The 15,229-nt window shown below is 50.4% G+C and overlaps 1 protein-coding gene across 1 annotated transcript; it reads right to left on the reverse strand.

The window, feature by feature from the left end:
• Positions 1–9,904: 9,904 nt before the first annotated feature.
• On the reverse strand, positions 9,905–14,528 carry SRXN1 (sulfiredoxin 1). Its single transcript, XM_053394611.1, has 2 exons — positions 14,282–14,528; positions 9,905–10,494 (listed from the first exon to the last, which is right to left on the reverse strand). The coding sequence occupies exons 1-2, from the start codon at positions 14,525–14,527 to the stop codon at positions 10,291–10,293; spliced, it is 450 nt and encodes a 149-aa protein (XP_053250586.1). The 5' UTR covers position 14,528; the 3' UTR covers positions 9,905–10,290.
• Between the last annotated feature and the right edge of the window lie 701 nt (positions 14,529–15,229).

Below are 15,229 nucleotides of genomic sequence, written 5' to 3' on the forward strand. Positions count from 1 at the left end.
CAAGCACCAAATCACGCCGCGCACATACGGCGCTTCAGGTTGTGGGCTTTTCATGTTGCGAACGGGCCTCTGGAACGGATCCCGTTCGCAACCAGAGGTACCGTTATACTCTGTTCCGAACTTAAAAATGGAAAGCGTAATGCTGGTGGTCAACAAAAGAGGTTTAAAGACTGTTTCAAGGCAAATCTTTAAAAATGTAGTATAAACACCAACAACTGGGAAACACCGGTCTGTGAGCACTCCAGTTGGAGAACAGCCTTTACTAAAAGAGTCATGGACTTTGAAGACGCTTGAACAAAAGGGAGAAACGCGCTAAGAGGAAGGCATGCTTGGCAAATCCACACCGGGATCAACTCCCACCTGGAAACCTATGTCCCCACTGTGGAAGGACGTGTGGGTCCAGAATTGGCCTCCACAGTCACTTACGGACTCCCTGTTAAAACCGTGTTTATGGAAGACAATCTTACTCGGCCACGAGGGATCACCAAAGAAGGAGAAAGACCATCCTCCCCCCAATGTGCGAAATAACCTGAAATATTTGCTTGTTGAGAACGGGGATTGGGGAGATGAAACTGGAGAGTATGAGGCTTAACCCTTTGCTCTTGGTCTGTGGGGCCCCCAGGGGATGGCGGTGTCTGTGCACATGTTTGCGGTGATTAACATGTCTCATTCGCAGCCCACGCAGATGAGTTGCCGTCTCGGTGCAAGGGAAATACCGGGTGCCGGGGGGCTCTACTGCCGCTCTTTTCCCCCTCCAGGGACGCCTGCGGTTCCTGACCATTCTTACTCAGACTATTGATGTTGCTGCGAAACACACACCTGTGACATATAAAACATAACCCAGCTCTGCGCCTGCTTTTTCCCCATTTTCGTTCCTCAAGTGGAAACTGGATCTCAGCTGAGAAACTCTGAAAGGAGAAGCGGACTCGCTCTCAAATTGGATTGCTCTGCAGGAGGGCAGAGACTTTCATTTCTGAACATCTCTTTGAACATCCGACATCTGCAGGCACCTGTTTGCAACAATATCCCCTTTTTATATCCGTATTAAAAGTTGCTGTTCGTTTGTCACTTAATTTCAGAGCCATTTGCAGCCAAATGAATATCGAAAGCCCATAAGACAGCATCTGTTGGAACAGCCTCTCCCAGCCAAACGTGGATGGGAGCTGCGGTCAGAGCATGTGCTGACCTTGAAAGCCCTAAACGGCCTCGGTCCAGTATACCTGAAGGAGCGTCTCCACCCCCATCATTCTGCCTGGACGCTGAGGTCCAGAGCCGAGGGCCTTCTGGCGGTTCTCTCATTGTGAGAAGCAAAGCTACAGGGAACCAGGCAGAGAGCCTTCTCAGTGGTGGCGCCCGCCCTGTGGAATGCCCTCCCACCAGATGTCAAAGAGATAAACAACTACTTGACATTTAGAAGACATCTGAAGGCAGCCCTGTTCAGACTCATGACATGCAAAGCGAGATATTTCAAGCCTTGATTTGTTATAATTCTGATGATCATGGCGTATAGCTGATGAAAACTCCAAATTAACAATCTCAGAAAATTAGAATATTAAATGAAATCAGCAAAACAAGGATTGCAAATAGAGCAATATTGGACCTCTGAGAAGTAGAAGCCTAACTCACTTTGCATGTCACAAGTCTTTTAAGTTGAATTACTATAATAAATAGAGCGCAAAATATGGTCTGAAGCTCAACATCAAAAAAGCTAAGATCATGGCCACTGGTCCCATCACCTCCTGGCAAAAAGAAGGGGAAGAAATGGAGGCAGTGAGAGATTTTACTTTCTTGGGCTCCATGATCACTGCAGATGGTGACAGCAGCCATGAAATTAAAAGACGCCTGCTTCTTGGGAGAAAAGCAAAGACAAACCTAGACAGCATCTTAAAAAGCAGAGACATCACCTTGCCAACATAGGTCCATATAGTTAAAGCTATGGTTTTCCCAGTATTGATGTATGGAAGTCAGAACTGGACCACAAAGGCGGCTGATGCTTTTGAATTATGGTGCTGGAGGAGACTCTTGAGAGTCCCATGGACTGCAAGAAGATCAAACCTCTCCATTCTGAAGGAAATCAGCCCTGAGTGCTCACTGGAAGGACAGATCCTGAAGCTGAGGCTCCAATACGTTGGCCACCTCATGAGAAGAGAAGACTCCCTGGAAAAGACCCTGATGTTGGGAAAGATGGAGGGCACAAGGAGAAGGGGACGACAGAGGACGAGATGGTTGGACAGTGTTCTCGAAGCTACCAGCATGAGTTGGACTAAACTGCGGGAGGCAGTGGAAGACAGGAGTGCCTGGCGTGCTCTGGTCCATAGGGTCACGAAGAGTCGGACATGACTAAATGACTAAACAACAACAACTGAAATAAATGCACTTTTTCATGATATTCTAATTTATCGAGTTTCACCTGTATATAATTTTGCAGACTTTGATCATGGTGCCTCTTACTCAGCTTTCTCTAAAATAAAAAACTCCCCAATGTGGCAACCTTTCTTCAAAGGGAAATCAAAGCAAATTCTCAAGCTAGTGTGAATGCCAGGGCTGTGGAACATGCCCCTAGCCTCCGCTGCCTGGGCAAGGAAGGGGCGCGGAAAGGTTGCGTCTTCTGTACTCCTGACATTCCTGTTGGAGAGAGAGAGAGAGAGAGAGAGAGAGACCAGTTCACTCCATTTTCCCACACCTGCCAGAGCTCTCCCCTCTGCTTGGCTAAGGGCTGAATCACAGATCGTTGGTCCAGCCCATCTGAGGACTCAGCGGAGGAAACCTGGAAGGCATTACACGGCTGTCTTTGGAGAAAGTCTCTCAGAGTTCCGGACCCAGGGATGCCGGTGAGCCACGCAAGATTAAGAAAAGAGAGCGGATCCCACAAAGCGCCTTTGTTCCTCTCCTGGAACAAATGGATTGGAGGCAGCTGAGGCCGTTTGTCAGCCTGGCTTGCGAGAGGAGTCCAGTTGCAGGTCAGGCAGGCAAGGGAGACAGGTGGGCAGAGGCAACATCAACAGAGCAATCAGAGATAAATAATGCCGTCCCTTCGCTCCCTCCGGACACCCAGAGCTGCTTGCCTGACTGCAATGCCATGCCATATGACTCAGAGAATGAAAGGGCTCTGGGTACATTTCACACCATCGATTCAAAGCCCTATTATGCCCTGCAGAGGACCTTAAGGTCCACAAATGACAACATTTTGGAGGTTCCAAGTCACAAGGTGGTTAGATTGGTCTCAACTAGGGCCAGGGCCTTTTCAGTACTGGCCCCAACTTGGTGGAACGCTCTGTCACAAGAGACTAGGGCCCTGCGGGACTTGACATCTTTCCACAGGGCCTGCAATACAGAGCTGTTCTGCCTGGCCTTTGGTTCAGACTCAGTCTGACCCTTATGTTTTCCTTCCCCTTACGGTTTTAATCCATGGGCTACTTTTAAAATGAGGCTGCATTTTAAATTGCATTTTAACCTGTATTTTAAATTGTCTCCCCCCATTATGTTTTTATTGTAATTTTACTGGTGTTAGCCACCCTGAGCCCGGCTCTGGCCGGGGAGGGAAGGGTATAAATAATAATAATAATAATAATAATAATAATAATAATAATAATAATAATAATACCACTTTGCAGAGTCGTGGCTTCCCCCAAAGGATTATGGGAGCTGTAGTTTGTTATGGGTGCTGCGAGCTCTTAGGGGACCCCCTTTCCCCCTCCCAGAGCTACAATTCCCAGAGTTCCCTGGGAAGAGGGATTGAATGTTAAACCACTGTGAGGCTGAAGGTAAAGATAAAGGGACCCCTGACCATTAGGTCCAGTCACGGACGACTCTGGGGTTGTGGCACTCATCTCACTTTCAGGCCAAGGGAGCTGGCATTTGTCCATAGACAGCTTCTGTGTCATGTGGCCAGCATGACTAAGCCGCTTCTGGCGAACCAGAGCAGCACACGGAAACGCCGTTTACCTTCCTGCCAGAGCAGTACCTATTTATCTACTTGCACTTTGATGTGCTTTCGAACTGCTAGGTTGGCAGGAGCTGGGACCGAGCAACGGGAGCTCGCCCTGTCTCGGGGATTCGAACCGCCGACCTTCTGATCGGCAAGTCCTAGGCTCTGTGGTTTAACCCACAGCGCCATCCGCGTCCCACTGTGAAACGGAAGAGGCGCATAAATGCACTTTTCGACCTGGCACCAGCGCACGTCTGACCCCAGGGAAACTTGTCTCCTCGTTGCCTTCCCCTGGGAATATTTCACTTACCAGATTGAGTTTGCTTTGCCCCCTCTTTCTTCCCCAACCCTTTCCCCTTTTTGTGTCGTAAGGCGTTGAGATTGCTTCATCAATGACACACTTTGGGAAGCTTTCCAGCCGGAGAGCGGGGGCAGAAACGCTCCGTCCGCACGCCCGAAACATCCCAACATCCTCCTCCTTTATTGCTGGACAGATGCCCAAACCCCAGGCACTTCCAGATAATAAGAGCTCAAACGTTTGTCTCTAAGGCTCTGCAAGCTGCCGTTTCCCCCTTGCTGACGACAGTGTCCCCCTGTTTTCGCTGCAGGGGTGGGTGTGACCAGTAAGACAGAGACAGGGCTCTCTGTCGAGACCAGTCCTTCGCAAGTGGTTCCTTTCACAACCCCCCCTCCCCTCCGCACGTCTTTGCAAGAGGAAACTTTTTGGCACGCCACAATTCTTCGGGCAAAATTTATAATCCTCCAGGGGAGACGATGCCCAGGGTCTTTGCCTCCACGAGCCCTCACAACGTTTCCTGCGGGCCGGAGGGATGCTTTGATGCTGCGCGGGGAAGCCAGCGGTCTCTCCTGCTCACGGGAAGGAGCCATCCAGTCTCACCTCCTTCTCTTCCGCCCCGCGGTGACCTCCTGAGGAAATGGCTTTCTCTCCTGAAGCACGTGGCTCCTGCCTAGCAGGATCCTGCATCTCTTGCGTTGCATTCATTCATTGCAAAAGGATTCCTTTGCTTCCTCCAATGGTTCTATTTTGTATTTCATTCATTCATAATAGCGCAAGGAAAGGCCTGATGAATCTAGGGCAGGTGTCGGCAAACTAAGGGCTGCGGGCCAGATCAGGCCCAATTGCCTTCAGGATCCAGCCCATAGCTGTCAACCGTCCCTTATTTGGCGGGGAACTCCCTTATCCCAGCGCCGTGTCCCTCTGCTGTCCCTTATTGATGATGTCCCTTAAATTTCCCGGGTTTCAAAGGAAGCAGCTCCTCTCCCTCCCTCCCTGTCGGCCAGGGAGGAGGGACGCTCCAACTGTGTTGCTTGGCTGCCCGGCCCACCCCCCTCCGGCCTCCTCTCACCAGCCTCGGCCCCTGGGAGCCCCTCCTCGCCAGGACTGGTGGGAGCCTCGGGCCCTTCCACCGCCATCCTCCTCATGGGTGCTGAACTGAGCGGCTCTACCTGGGGCCTGCCCTCTGCCCGCCGCTCCTGCTAGGCCGTACTGCGGCTGCGCCGCCAAAGGACCCGGATGAGTTGGGCAGCCAGGCACAGCCTATGAATTGCTGAGGAGCCTTGAGAGGAGAGCGAGGGCAACCATAGAGAAAGCAGTTCAGAGAGAGGAGGAGGTGGAGGCGAGGGCAGGTGTTCCAAGGGCTAACCATAGAGGGAGGAAGCGGAGGAAGGACCGCAAGCGCTTCTCCCAGAGATTTGTAGTGGTAGAGTAGCATAGATGGTTTGATCTGTGGGTTTACTTCGGGCACTATCCCCCCCCTTCCTTCCACCCCGCCTGATGGAACTGAGAGCTGCAGATGGAGCACGAGAGAAAAGATACAGAACTGCAGCAGCATCTTCGCAGCTTGGACTTTGTTTTGCGCGAAAAGTGGTTGCTGCTTGTAGTTATTTAATCACAGTATTTCATCGGCTGGTGTCTTGAGCAGCAACCTCTGGAAACGAAGGGCTAAAAACCGGTGCTGCTCTCCCAAATTATCTGGTCCCTTTTAACTTCGCATTTCAGCTGGTTGGCCAAAATCCCTTATTTTGGATGCTGGTCCCTTATTTTTGAGGCTGCTGGTCCCTTATTTTCAAATCTGTAAGTTGATAGCTATGATCTGGCCCGCAGACTGTCCATGGATCGGCATGGAGATTCTGTTCGTTCAGACTGCGCCATTCCCCCCCCCCGGGCCGTTGCATTTCCCCCCTCTCCCTCACACACACCGTGACGGTGGCTCCTCCCTCCCTCCTCCTGGCTTCTCCCTGCCCTGCCTAGAGGAGGAAGGGGGCTGGGCTGAGCTGGCTGAGCACCATTGTACTATTCTATGATTGGGCCAGAAAAACAATCTCTCAAAGGACCTGTTGATGGCATTTTACCATTGCACTGTGGAGAGTGTATTAACTTATGGTCTGTGTGTGTGGTTTGGGAGCTGCACGGTCAGGGAAAAAACAATGCTGTCCAGGGTTGTAAAGACTGCGGAGAGAATAATTGGGTGCACTCTTCCCACCTGGGATCAAATCTACGCTTCCAGGTGCCATAAGAAAGCTGCAGAGATAGCGCAGGATAGTGCGCACCCCGGAAATGATCTCTTTCAGCTTCTGCCTTCTGGAAGAAGGTAGAGGGTTATAAAGACTAGGACTAGCTGCCTGAGAAACAGTTTCTATCCAAATGTGATTTTGATTTTAAACGCAGTGTAAGGTAGTCTCTAGGATGCGGGTGGCCCTGTGGGTTAAACCACAGAGCCTAGGGCTTGCCGATCAGAAGGTCGGCAGTTTGAATCCCCGCGACGGGGTGAGCTCCCATTGCTCGGTCCCTGCTCCTGCCAACCTAGCAGTTCGAAAGCACGTCAAAGTGCAAGTAGATAAATAGGTACCACTCTGGCAGGAAGGTAAATGGCATTTCCGTGCACTGGTCTGGTTTCCAGAAGCGGCTTAGTCATGCTGGCCACATGACCCTGAAGCTGTACGCTGGCTCCCTTGGCCTGTAAAGCGAGATGAGCACCGTAACCCCAGAGTCGGCCACGACTAGATCTAATGGTCAGGGGTCCCTTTACCTTTAAGGTAGTCTCTGTGTGAGTATATTGTATTCAATTATGGGGTATCAGAGTTTTTAGGGGCTAACCAGGCTGGGATAGTTGGGATAGCAGGCTTGTTGTTTTTTGAATGTCTAATGTAGATTTTTTTTCAATTTTGTTGTTCTGTATGGGACAACGACAATAAAGACTATCATATCGTACCATTTGAAGCAGCCCCTCTCCGGAGCCAGCCCTTTCGCGCCGCTCATCTTCCCGCCACCGCCCTGGTGCTCCTGTGGGCCAGAGAGCGGAGCGGACAACCTCCCTCTGCCTTCCCACGAGAAGTAGCAGCGGCGGTGGCAGCCCCTGGGAAGGTAAGCGCAGCGGCTGGGGCTGGGGAGAGAACTACTTGCTTCCCTTGCCTCTTCTTCCAGCCTGCCCCCAGTGCTGCTTCTCCAGCCCGCCACAAGGTCTGAGGGACAGTGGACTGGCCCGCGGCTAAAAATTTTTGCTGACCCCTGTTCTAGGGCTCTGGTTTCCAGCAATGGCAACCGGTGTTCTGGGTGAAAGCTCACTTCTTTCGAAAAGTTCTCCCCTGGCTCGTAAAATGTCGGTGCCTGCACACAGTGGTGTAGCATGGGTTGCCAGCTCCTGGGGCTGCATGGCAGGAGGGAAACAGATGATGTATGCATGCGCATTCAGCTGCCTAACAGTGCCCACATCACCCAGGAGATCGCAGCCAGAGGGATAAGAAAAAAAGTAATTCTGTTGTTTGGGGAGGTCATTTCCTGGTTTCCATTGAGAAGCTGCTTTTAATGGATCCCAGCGACGGAAGCAGCTGTATTGAGGCAGTACCAGGTGTCGCAATTTTAAGATTTGAAACAAGGCAGTTTCGTACGGAGGACATTCCCTCCCTGGCTTCCTTTTGCATCAGAACAGAGGCGATGATGTTTCCAATCTTAATGCGAGAGAGCATTTTTATTTCCCCCGTTTCAATGCAAATTGTCCAAATGTGTTGCTGAGATCAAGAGCAATCCCATAATTTCAGGATAGTGGCGCCATCTGCTGGCGCTCCTGTTAAGGCAGGCACTTCTTCCACATCAAAGACTCTCATATACAGCAAAGGCCATTCCATATGGACTGCTCATATTAATTCATACATTGATCAGGAAATGGGGAACCATTTTACCGCTGGAGATAAAAGCATGTACATCACCAAAAAGCAATGCAATTCTAAGGGTCAGACTGTCTATGCACATTTAAAGCACATTTCTCTGCCACCCAAAATAATGCTGGGAATTGTAGTTTAAGGGTGCTGGGCAGTGTAGGGAAAGCTACAGTTCCCAGGATTCTTTGGGAATGTGTACTTTAAATGTATTGCTTGAGAGAATTTATACACTGCTTGATTGTAAAAAAAAAAGACCCTCAAAGCAGATTACAAAAAAGACGATAAAATTATCAGTACCAAAAATTAGTAAGAATTTTAAACTTTCAAATTGTTAAAATGAACAAAAGAGAGATGAAAACGTACATCAGCTTTCTAAACATCTATGAGGCCTTGTCTTAAAAAATATTGTTTTTTGCAGGTGCCAAAAAGAGCACAGTGAAGGCACCTGCCTGATGTCAATAAACAGGGAGTTCCAAAGGATGGATGCTGCCACACAAAATAATACTAATACTAATACTAATACTAATAATAATAATAATAATTTATTTGTACCCTGCCCATCTAACTGGGTTTCCCCAGCTACTCTGGGCAGCTTCCAACGCAATATTAAAATACAATAACCTATTAAACATTAAAAGCTTCCCTAAACAGGGCTGCCTTCAGATGTCTTCTAAAAGTCTGGTAGTTGTTTTTCTCTTTGACATCTGGTGGGAGGGCGTTCCACAGGGCGGGTGCCACTACCGAGAAGGCCCTCTGCCTGGTTCCCTGTAACCTCAATTCTCGCACGGAGGGAACCGCCAGAAGGCCCTCGGAGATGGATCTCAGTGTCCGGGCTGGATGATGGGGGTGGAGACGCTCCTTCAGGTATACTGGACCAAGGCCGTTTAGGGCTTTAAAGGTCAGCACCAACACTTTGAATTGTGCTCGGAAACAGTCAAGTTCTCACAAATGCGAAACACACAGCTTTGATTTGTGCAGGCGTTATTTCACTTCCAGCTGTTTCTAAATCGGGGCTAGCAAGATTGCACAACAGGCCAATCCCGAGAGCAGGAATTGATTTAGCCAGTAAGCCAAGACAGGGCAGAGAAATGAAGTCAGGTGTGGAAGCAACACCTGGAAGTTGCCAGGGCCCAAACACTCTGGGAGGGTCCGTCGGTGCCTGAACTCTGCCCCTCTGCCTGCCTAGCCTGTGTGGTTTTCAGCAGGTTGCCAGCAGGTAAGCCTATAGCCAGGGAAGTAGTGTTGTGTAGAGGTTAGAGTGTCCTGGCAAACTAGGGTTCAAAGCTCACTGGGTGACCTTGAGCCAGTCACTGCCTCTCAGCCTAACCTACCTCACAGGGCTGTTGTAAAAGCAGGCACACCCAAACTTGGCTCTCCAGATATTTTGGGACTACAACTCCCATCATCCCTAGCTAACAGGACCAGTGGTCAGAGATAATGGGAATTGTAGTCCCAAAACAGCTGGAGGGCCAAGATTGGGGATGCCTGTTGTAAAAGCACAAAATGGAGAGGAGTAGTGAAACCATGCGGATAAGCTTTGGCTCCTCAGAGGAAGGGTGAAATATAAATCTAATAAAAATAAATGATAAAAGCCTCCATGGTTATACCACCCCCTTCTTTCCCTGCTAAACTCCGAATGGGAGCAAAAGGCCTGACAGGATGGGCAAAATCTTTTTACATTAAGTTACGCATCTCGATCCTGTCTCTCAGCCAAGGGACCCTCAAGCTGGCAACTTTTTAAACAGAATTAAACAATTAAAAAAACACCAGCTTCTGATATATTTTCCTTTATTCACTTATATGCTTCTCTTCAATCATTTCGAAGCCTCTTGTGAAAAGTCCATAATAAGTGTTTTAAGATATAAAAAACGTTTTTTTAAAAAAATACATATACATAAAGCCAGATGACTAAAGCCAGCAGGAGAAATTACCTGAGGTAAAAACAGTCTCTTGTTTCTGTTGCGATTCAACAATCTCCTTATCGGAAGCCTGCCATCCTGAGAGCAAAGCTTATCTCCTTGAGGAACATAAGAAGAGTGTGGCAGGATGAGGCCAACGGCCCCTCTAGTCCAGCATCCTGTACTCGCAGGGGCCAACCCAAGGCCTGTGGGAAAGCCGCAAGCAGGATTCGAACACAAGAGCAACTCTCCCCTCCTGAGGACCGCTTGGTCCCCAGAGCATCCCTACCGCAAATCAGGCAGGGAGGAGCCCAGGTAAGTGCGCAAGTCGCTGATGGTGGAGCGGATGATTTTAGCCGGAATGGTCTCTTTGCCCAGGCGCTTGTAGGCTGCGTAACGGTGGCACCCTCCAAAGGAGTAGAAGTAGTCGCCTCCTTCTCGGCCTTTGATCCAGAGGACATCTATCGGGGGCACACGGTCAGCTTCTTCCTAGGAGGGTGAGAGATGGAGTAAAGGGTGATTCGTAAATAAGGTAAATAATTTTAAAAAGGAAGCTGTCTTCAGGGGCGGAGCAAGGTGGGTGCAGACCGCCCTGGGTGTCATCACTAAGGGGGGTGACATTCAGCGCACCGCCGGCTCGTGACTCCTGCCTACCCCCCCAAAAAAATTTATTTAAGTTTTCATTTAAGAAAAAACCTGAAACCTTTCTCCAAGGAATAATGTCACCAGAAATCAAAAAAGAAAATGGACCACTTTTTATGTGTACAACAATAGCAGCCAGGATCTTAATCGCAAAAAACTGGAAAAGTGACAAAACACCTACAATAAATGAGTGGCAGGTCCAAATGATAGAATATCTACAGATGGCCATGATGACAGGGAGAATTGCCTTCAGATGTCTTCTAAAAGTCAGATAGTTGTTTATTTCCTTGACATCTGGTGGGAGGGTCAGCACCAACACTTTGAATTGTGCTCAGAAATGTACTGGGAGCTAATGTAGGTCTTTCAGGACCGGTCTTATATGGTCTCAGCGGCCACTCCCAGTCACCAGTCTAGCTGCCGCATTCTGGATTAGTTGCAGTTTCCGGGTCACCTTCAAAGGTAGCCCCACGTAGAGCGCATTGCAGTAGTCTCTGAGATTAAATCTCATGCTCTCCCGATTGAGCTATCAGCTCCCAGGAATGTCCGTTCCATGTGCCTGATTTCTGCATTGCAGGGGGGGTTTGCACTAGATGACCCTTGGGTTCCTTCCAACTCTACAATTCTATGACCACACGTGCAGGGCCGGATTTAGGTTTGGTGAGGCCCATAGCTACTGAAGGTAATGGGGCCCTTTATATGTCCAGCTGTCCTTTGTCAACAGCTGTTTTTTGTGTTGAATATATATGGTAATTTATGGACCTAATAGGTATCTAAAGCCATTTGCACATAACAAAATATGTATTTTATCAAAGTAATTGTTGAACTTATCTTATATTTTGGAAATGTACACCCAGTTTTTTTCCCTTTAAATTTTTTTGGGGGCCCCCAAGAGAGTGGAAATAGGCAAACTCAGCCCTCCAGGGACTACAGTTCCCATCATCCCTGACCACTGGTCCTGTTAGCTAGGGATCATGGGAGTTGTTTGCCAAAAACATCTGGAGGGCAGAGTTTGCCTATGCCTGCCCTACGCTATAGCTTGTTTAGCTTAGGGTTACCAGTTGTCCCCGGTTTCCAGAGACAGTCCCCGGATTTTGCAGATCTGTCCCCAGGAAACGTGGCAGCTGCAGCCTCAGCAGCCCGGAGCCAGCCTGTTAGCGCAGTTGGCTCTGACTGGCTTCAGGAGCTGCTCACTGCCATGGCGCCCGCCATTTTTCCTGTGCCACGGCAGCGAACAGCTCCTGAAGCCAGCCAGAGCCAACTGCACTACCAGGCTGGCCCCTCCTGGGCAACGGCCGGCCGCCCGTGACTCCCGAGCCTCCCCCGATCTGCCAAAACAAAGGGGGAAGGAGATCGGGGAAGGCTAAGGAGTCACGGGCGGATGGCACGCCATTGCCCAGTTTTTAAAAAAACTCAGAGCATTTACGTTTCACAGGGTGCGAAAAGAAGGGTGAGAAAGAAGCTTTGCCCCTTTATACGATATGCATGTGTGCAGGGTCTTTTGCCTCGCCATCCCCCTACTGACTCTGTGCATAGCTGTCAACCTTCCCTTTTTTTGTGGGAAATTCCCTTATTCCAGCGCGGTTTCCTGCTACTTCCTGCTGCTATCCCAGATTGTTAGATACCCCGTAGACTGTCCCCGGGACAGGTGAGGCTGCTGATCCCTTATTTTCAAATCTGAAAGTTGATAGCGATGACTCCCTGTTGCTACACAGCTTCGAAAGCAAAAAAATGTGTCCCTGGATTCATTGAAAAAAATCTGGTAACCATAGTTTAGCTTATACAGTGGTACCTCGGGTTACATACGCTTCAGGCTACAGACGCTTCAGGTTACAAACTCCGCTAACCCAGAAATAATAATAATAATAATAATAATAATAATAATAATAATAATTTATTATTTGTACCCCGCCCATCTGGCTGGGTTTCCCCAGCCACTCTGGGCGGCTTCCAACAAAGATGAAAAATACACTAAAATGTCACATATTAAAAACTTCCCTGAACAGGGCTGCCTTCAGATGTCTTCTGAATGTCAGGTAGATGTTTATCGCTTTGACATCTGATGGGAGGGCGTTCCACAGGGCGGGCGCCACTACCGAAAAGGCCCTCTGCCTGGTTCCCTGTAACTTGGCCTCTCGCAGTGAGGGAACCGCTAGAAGGCCCTCGGAACTGGACCTCAGTGTCCGGGCAGAACGATGGGGGAGGAGACGCTCCTTCAGGTATACAGCCGTTTAGGGCTTTAAAGGTCAGCACCAACACTTTGAATTGTGCTCGGAAACGTGCTGGGAGCCAATGCAGGTCTTTCAAGACCGGTGTTATATGGTCTCGGCGGCCACTCCCAGTCACCAGTCTAGCTGCCGCATTCTGGATTAGTTGTAGTTTCCGGGTCACCTTCAAAGGTAGCCCCACATAGAACGCATTGCAGTAGTCCAAGCGGGAGATAACCAGAGCATGTACCACTCTGGCCGTTTAGGGCTTTAAAGGTCAGCACCAACACTTTGAATTGTGCTCGGAAACGTGCTGGGAGCCAATGCAGGTCTTTCAAGACCGGTGTTATATGGTCTCGGCGGCCACTCCCAGTCACCAGTCTAGCTGCTGCATTCTGGATTAGTTGTAGTTTCCGGGTCACCTTCAAAGGTAGCCCCACATAGAACGCATTGCAGTAGTCCAAGCGGGAGATAACCAGAGCATGTACCACTCTGGCGAGACAGTCTGCAGGCAGATTTAACCTGTGCCTCCATGGACAGCTGTGAGTCCAAAATGACTCCCAGGCTGCGCACCTGGTCCTTCAGGGGCACAGTTACCCCATTCAGGACCAGCGAATCCTCCACACCTGCCCGCCTCCTGTCCCCCAAAAACAGTACTTCTGTCTTGTCAGGATTCAACCTCAATCTGTTAGCCGCCATCCATCCTCCAACCGCCTCCAGACACTCACACAGGACCTTCACCGCCTTCACTGGTTCTGATTTAAAAGAGAGGTAGAGCTGGGTATCATCCGCATACTGATGAACACCCAGCCCAAACCCCCTGATGATCTCTCCCAGCGGCTGCATGTAAATGTTGAAAAGCATGGGGGAGAGGACAGAACCCTGAGGCACCCCACAAGTGAGAGCCCAGGGGTCTGAACACTCACACCCCCCCTACCACTTTCTGAACACGGCCCAGGAGGAAGGAGCGGAACCACTGTATGACAGTGCCCCCAGCTCCCAGCCCCTCAAGATGGTCCAGAAGGATGTTATGGTCGATGGTATCAAACGCCGCTGAGAGATCCAGCAGAACTAGGAAACAGCTCTCACCTTTGTCCCTGGCCCGCCAGAGATCATCAACCAGTGCGACCAAGGCAGTTTCAGTCCCATGATGAGGCCTGAATCCCGACTGGAAGGGATCCAAATAGTACTTCGGGTTAAGAACTTTGCTTCAGGACGAGAACAGAAATCGTGCTCCGGCAGCGCGAGGCCCCATTAGCTAAAGTGGTGCTTCAGGTTAAGAACAGTTTCAGGTTAAGAACGGACCTCCGGAATGAATTAAGTACTTAACCCGAGGTACCACTGTCAATAATTCCGGCACTGCTACACGTGGGAAGATCAGGTTGACCCGAGCCTCTCTCTCTCTCTGTGCTTTTTGCCTGAAGCCGTACCTGGATGGTCCTCACGAGGCTCTGCACCTTGCCTTCCTCCAGGACAGGTGGGATGGGTCTGATGATCACCTTCATGGGCACCTCGTGCACCGCGGCGATGTTGTCCGAATGGATGCTGCGCCCTGCGCCGCCTTCGCTTGCCATGTTGGCGACGTTCTCGGCCCCGATGCGCCTCCGCCTTCCCAGACCCGCCCCCAGCAGCTCCCTCCAAGCTCGCGATCTCACTCCCCACATCCCGGGGCTCATATAACGCTTGCACCGGATCCCACCACCGCTGGGCCGTGGGGGTGGAAGAGAGAGAGGAAGAGGAAAAAGAAGAGGAGGAGGATCCACAGGCCGCCCCCACTTGCCTGGGCTGCGCGACGCCTTGTGAACCCGATCCCCGACGCCGGGCTTGCAAGAGAGCAAGGGATCCCCGCAGGATCCCGACGCCCGTCCCCCCCCTGCAGTCCGCAATGGAAGCGTCCCCTCCGGATGAATCACACGCGCACGTGGGCAAAGCGCTTTTCCTGGGCTGGGTCAGAAGTTTTTGGGCTGAGTCACGATGAGACAGCAGAAAAGTCGGCGAAGGAGGAAGCGGAGCGCGGCTGCAGCAGCCAAAGCTCGATCTGGACCGGGGATCAGACCCGGAACCGGTTTCCACTCGTCCTGAGTGGGAGGAAGGGCCGGGGGGAACTCCTTCGTATGGGGGGAGCCCCGGCACTTGTTCCCCGGGAGGGACAGGCGGGTCGCTTTCGGCTGCCGAAACTTTCAGCTGCTGATCCTTTTGGGAAGAGGGAGGGACTATAATAATAATAATAATAATAATAATACAGTGGTACCTCGGGTTACATACGCTTCAGGTTACAGACTCCGCTAACCCAGAAATAGTACCTCAGGTTAAGAACTTTGCTTCAGGATGAGAACAGAAATCGTGCTCCGGCGGCGCAGCGGGAGGCCCCATTAGCT

This window comes from Podarcis raffonei, chromosome 6 (assembly GCF_027172205.1).
Source record: "Podarcis raffonei isolate rPodRaf1 chromosome 6, rPodRaf1.pri, whole genome shotgun sequence".
NCBI classification, from domain to species: domain Eukaryota; kingdom Metazoa; phylum Chordata; class Lepidosauria; order Squamata; family Lacertidae; genus Podarcis; species Podarcis raffonei.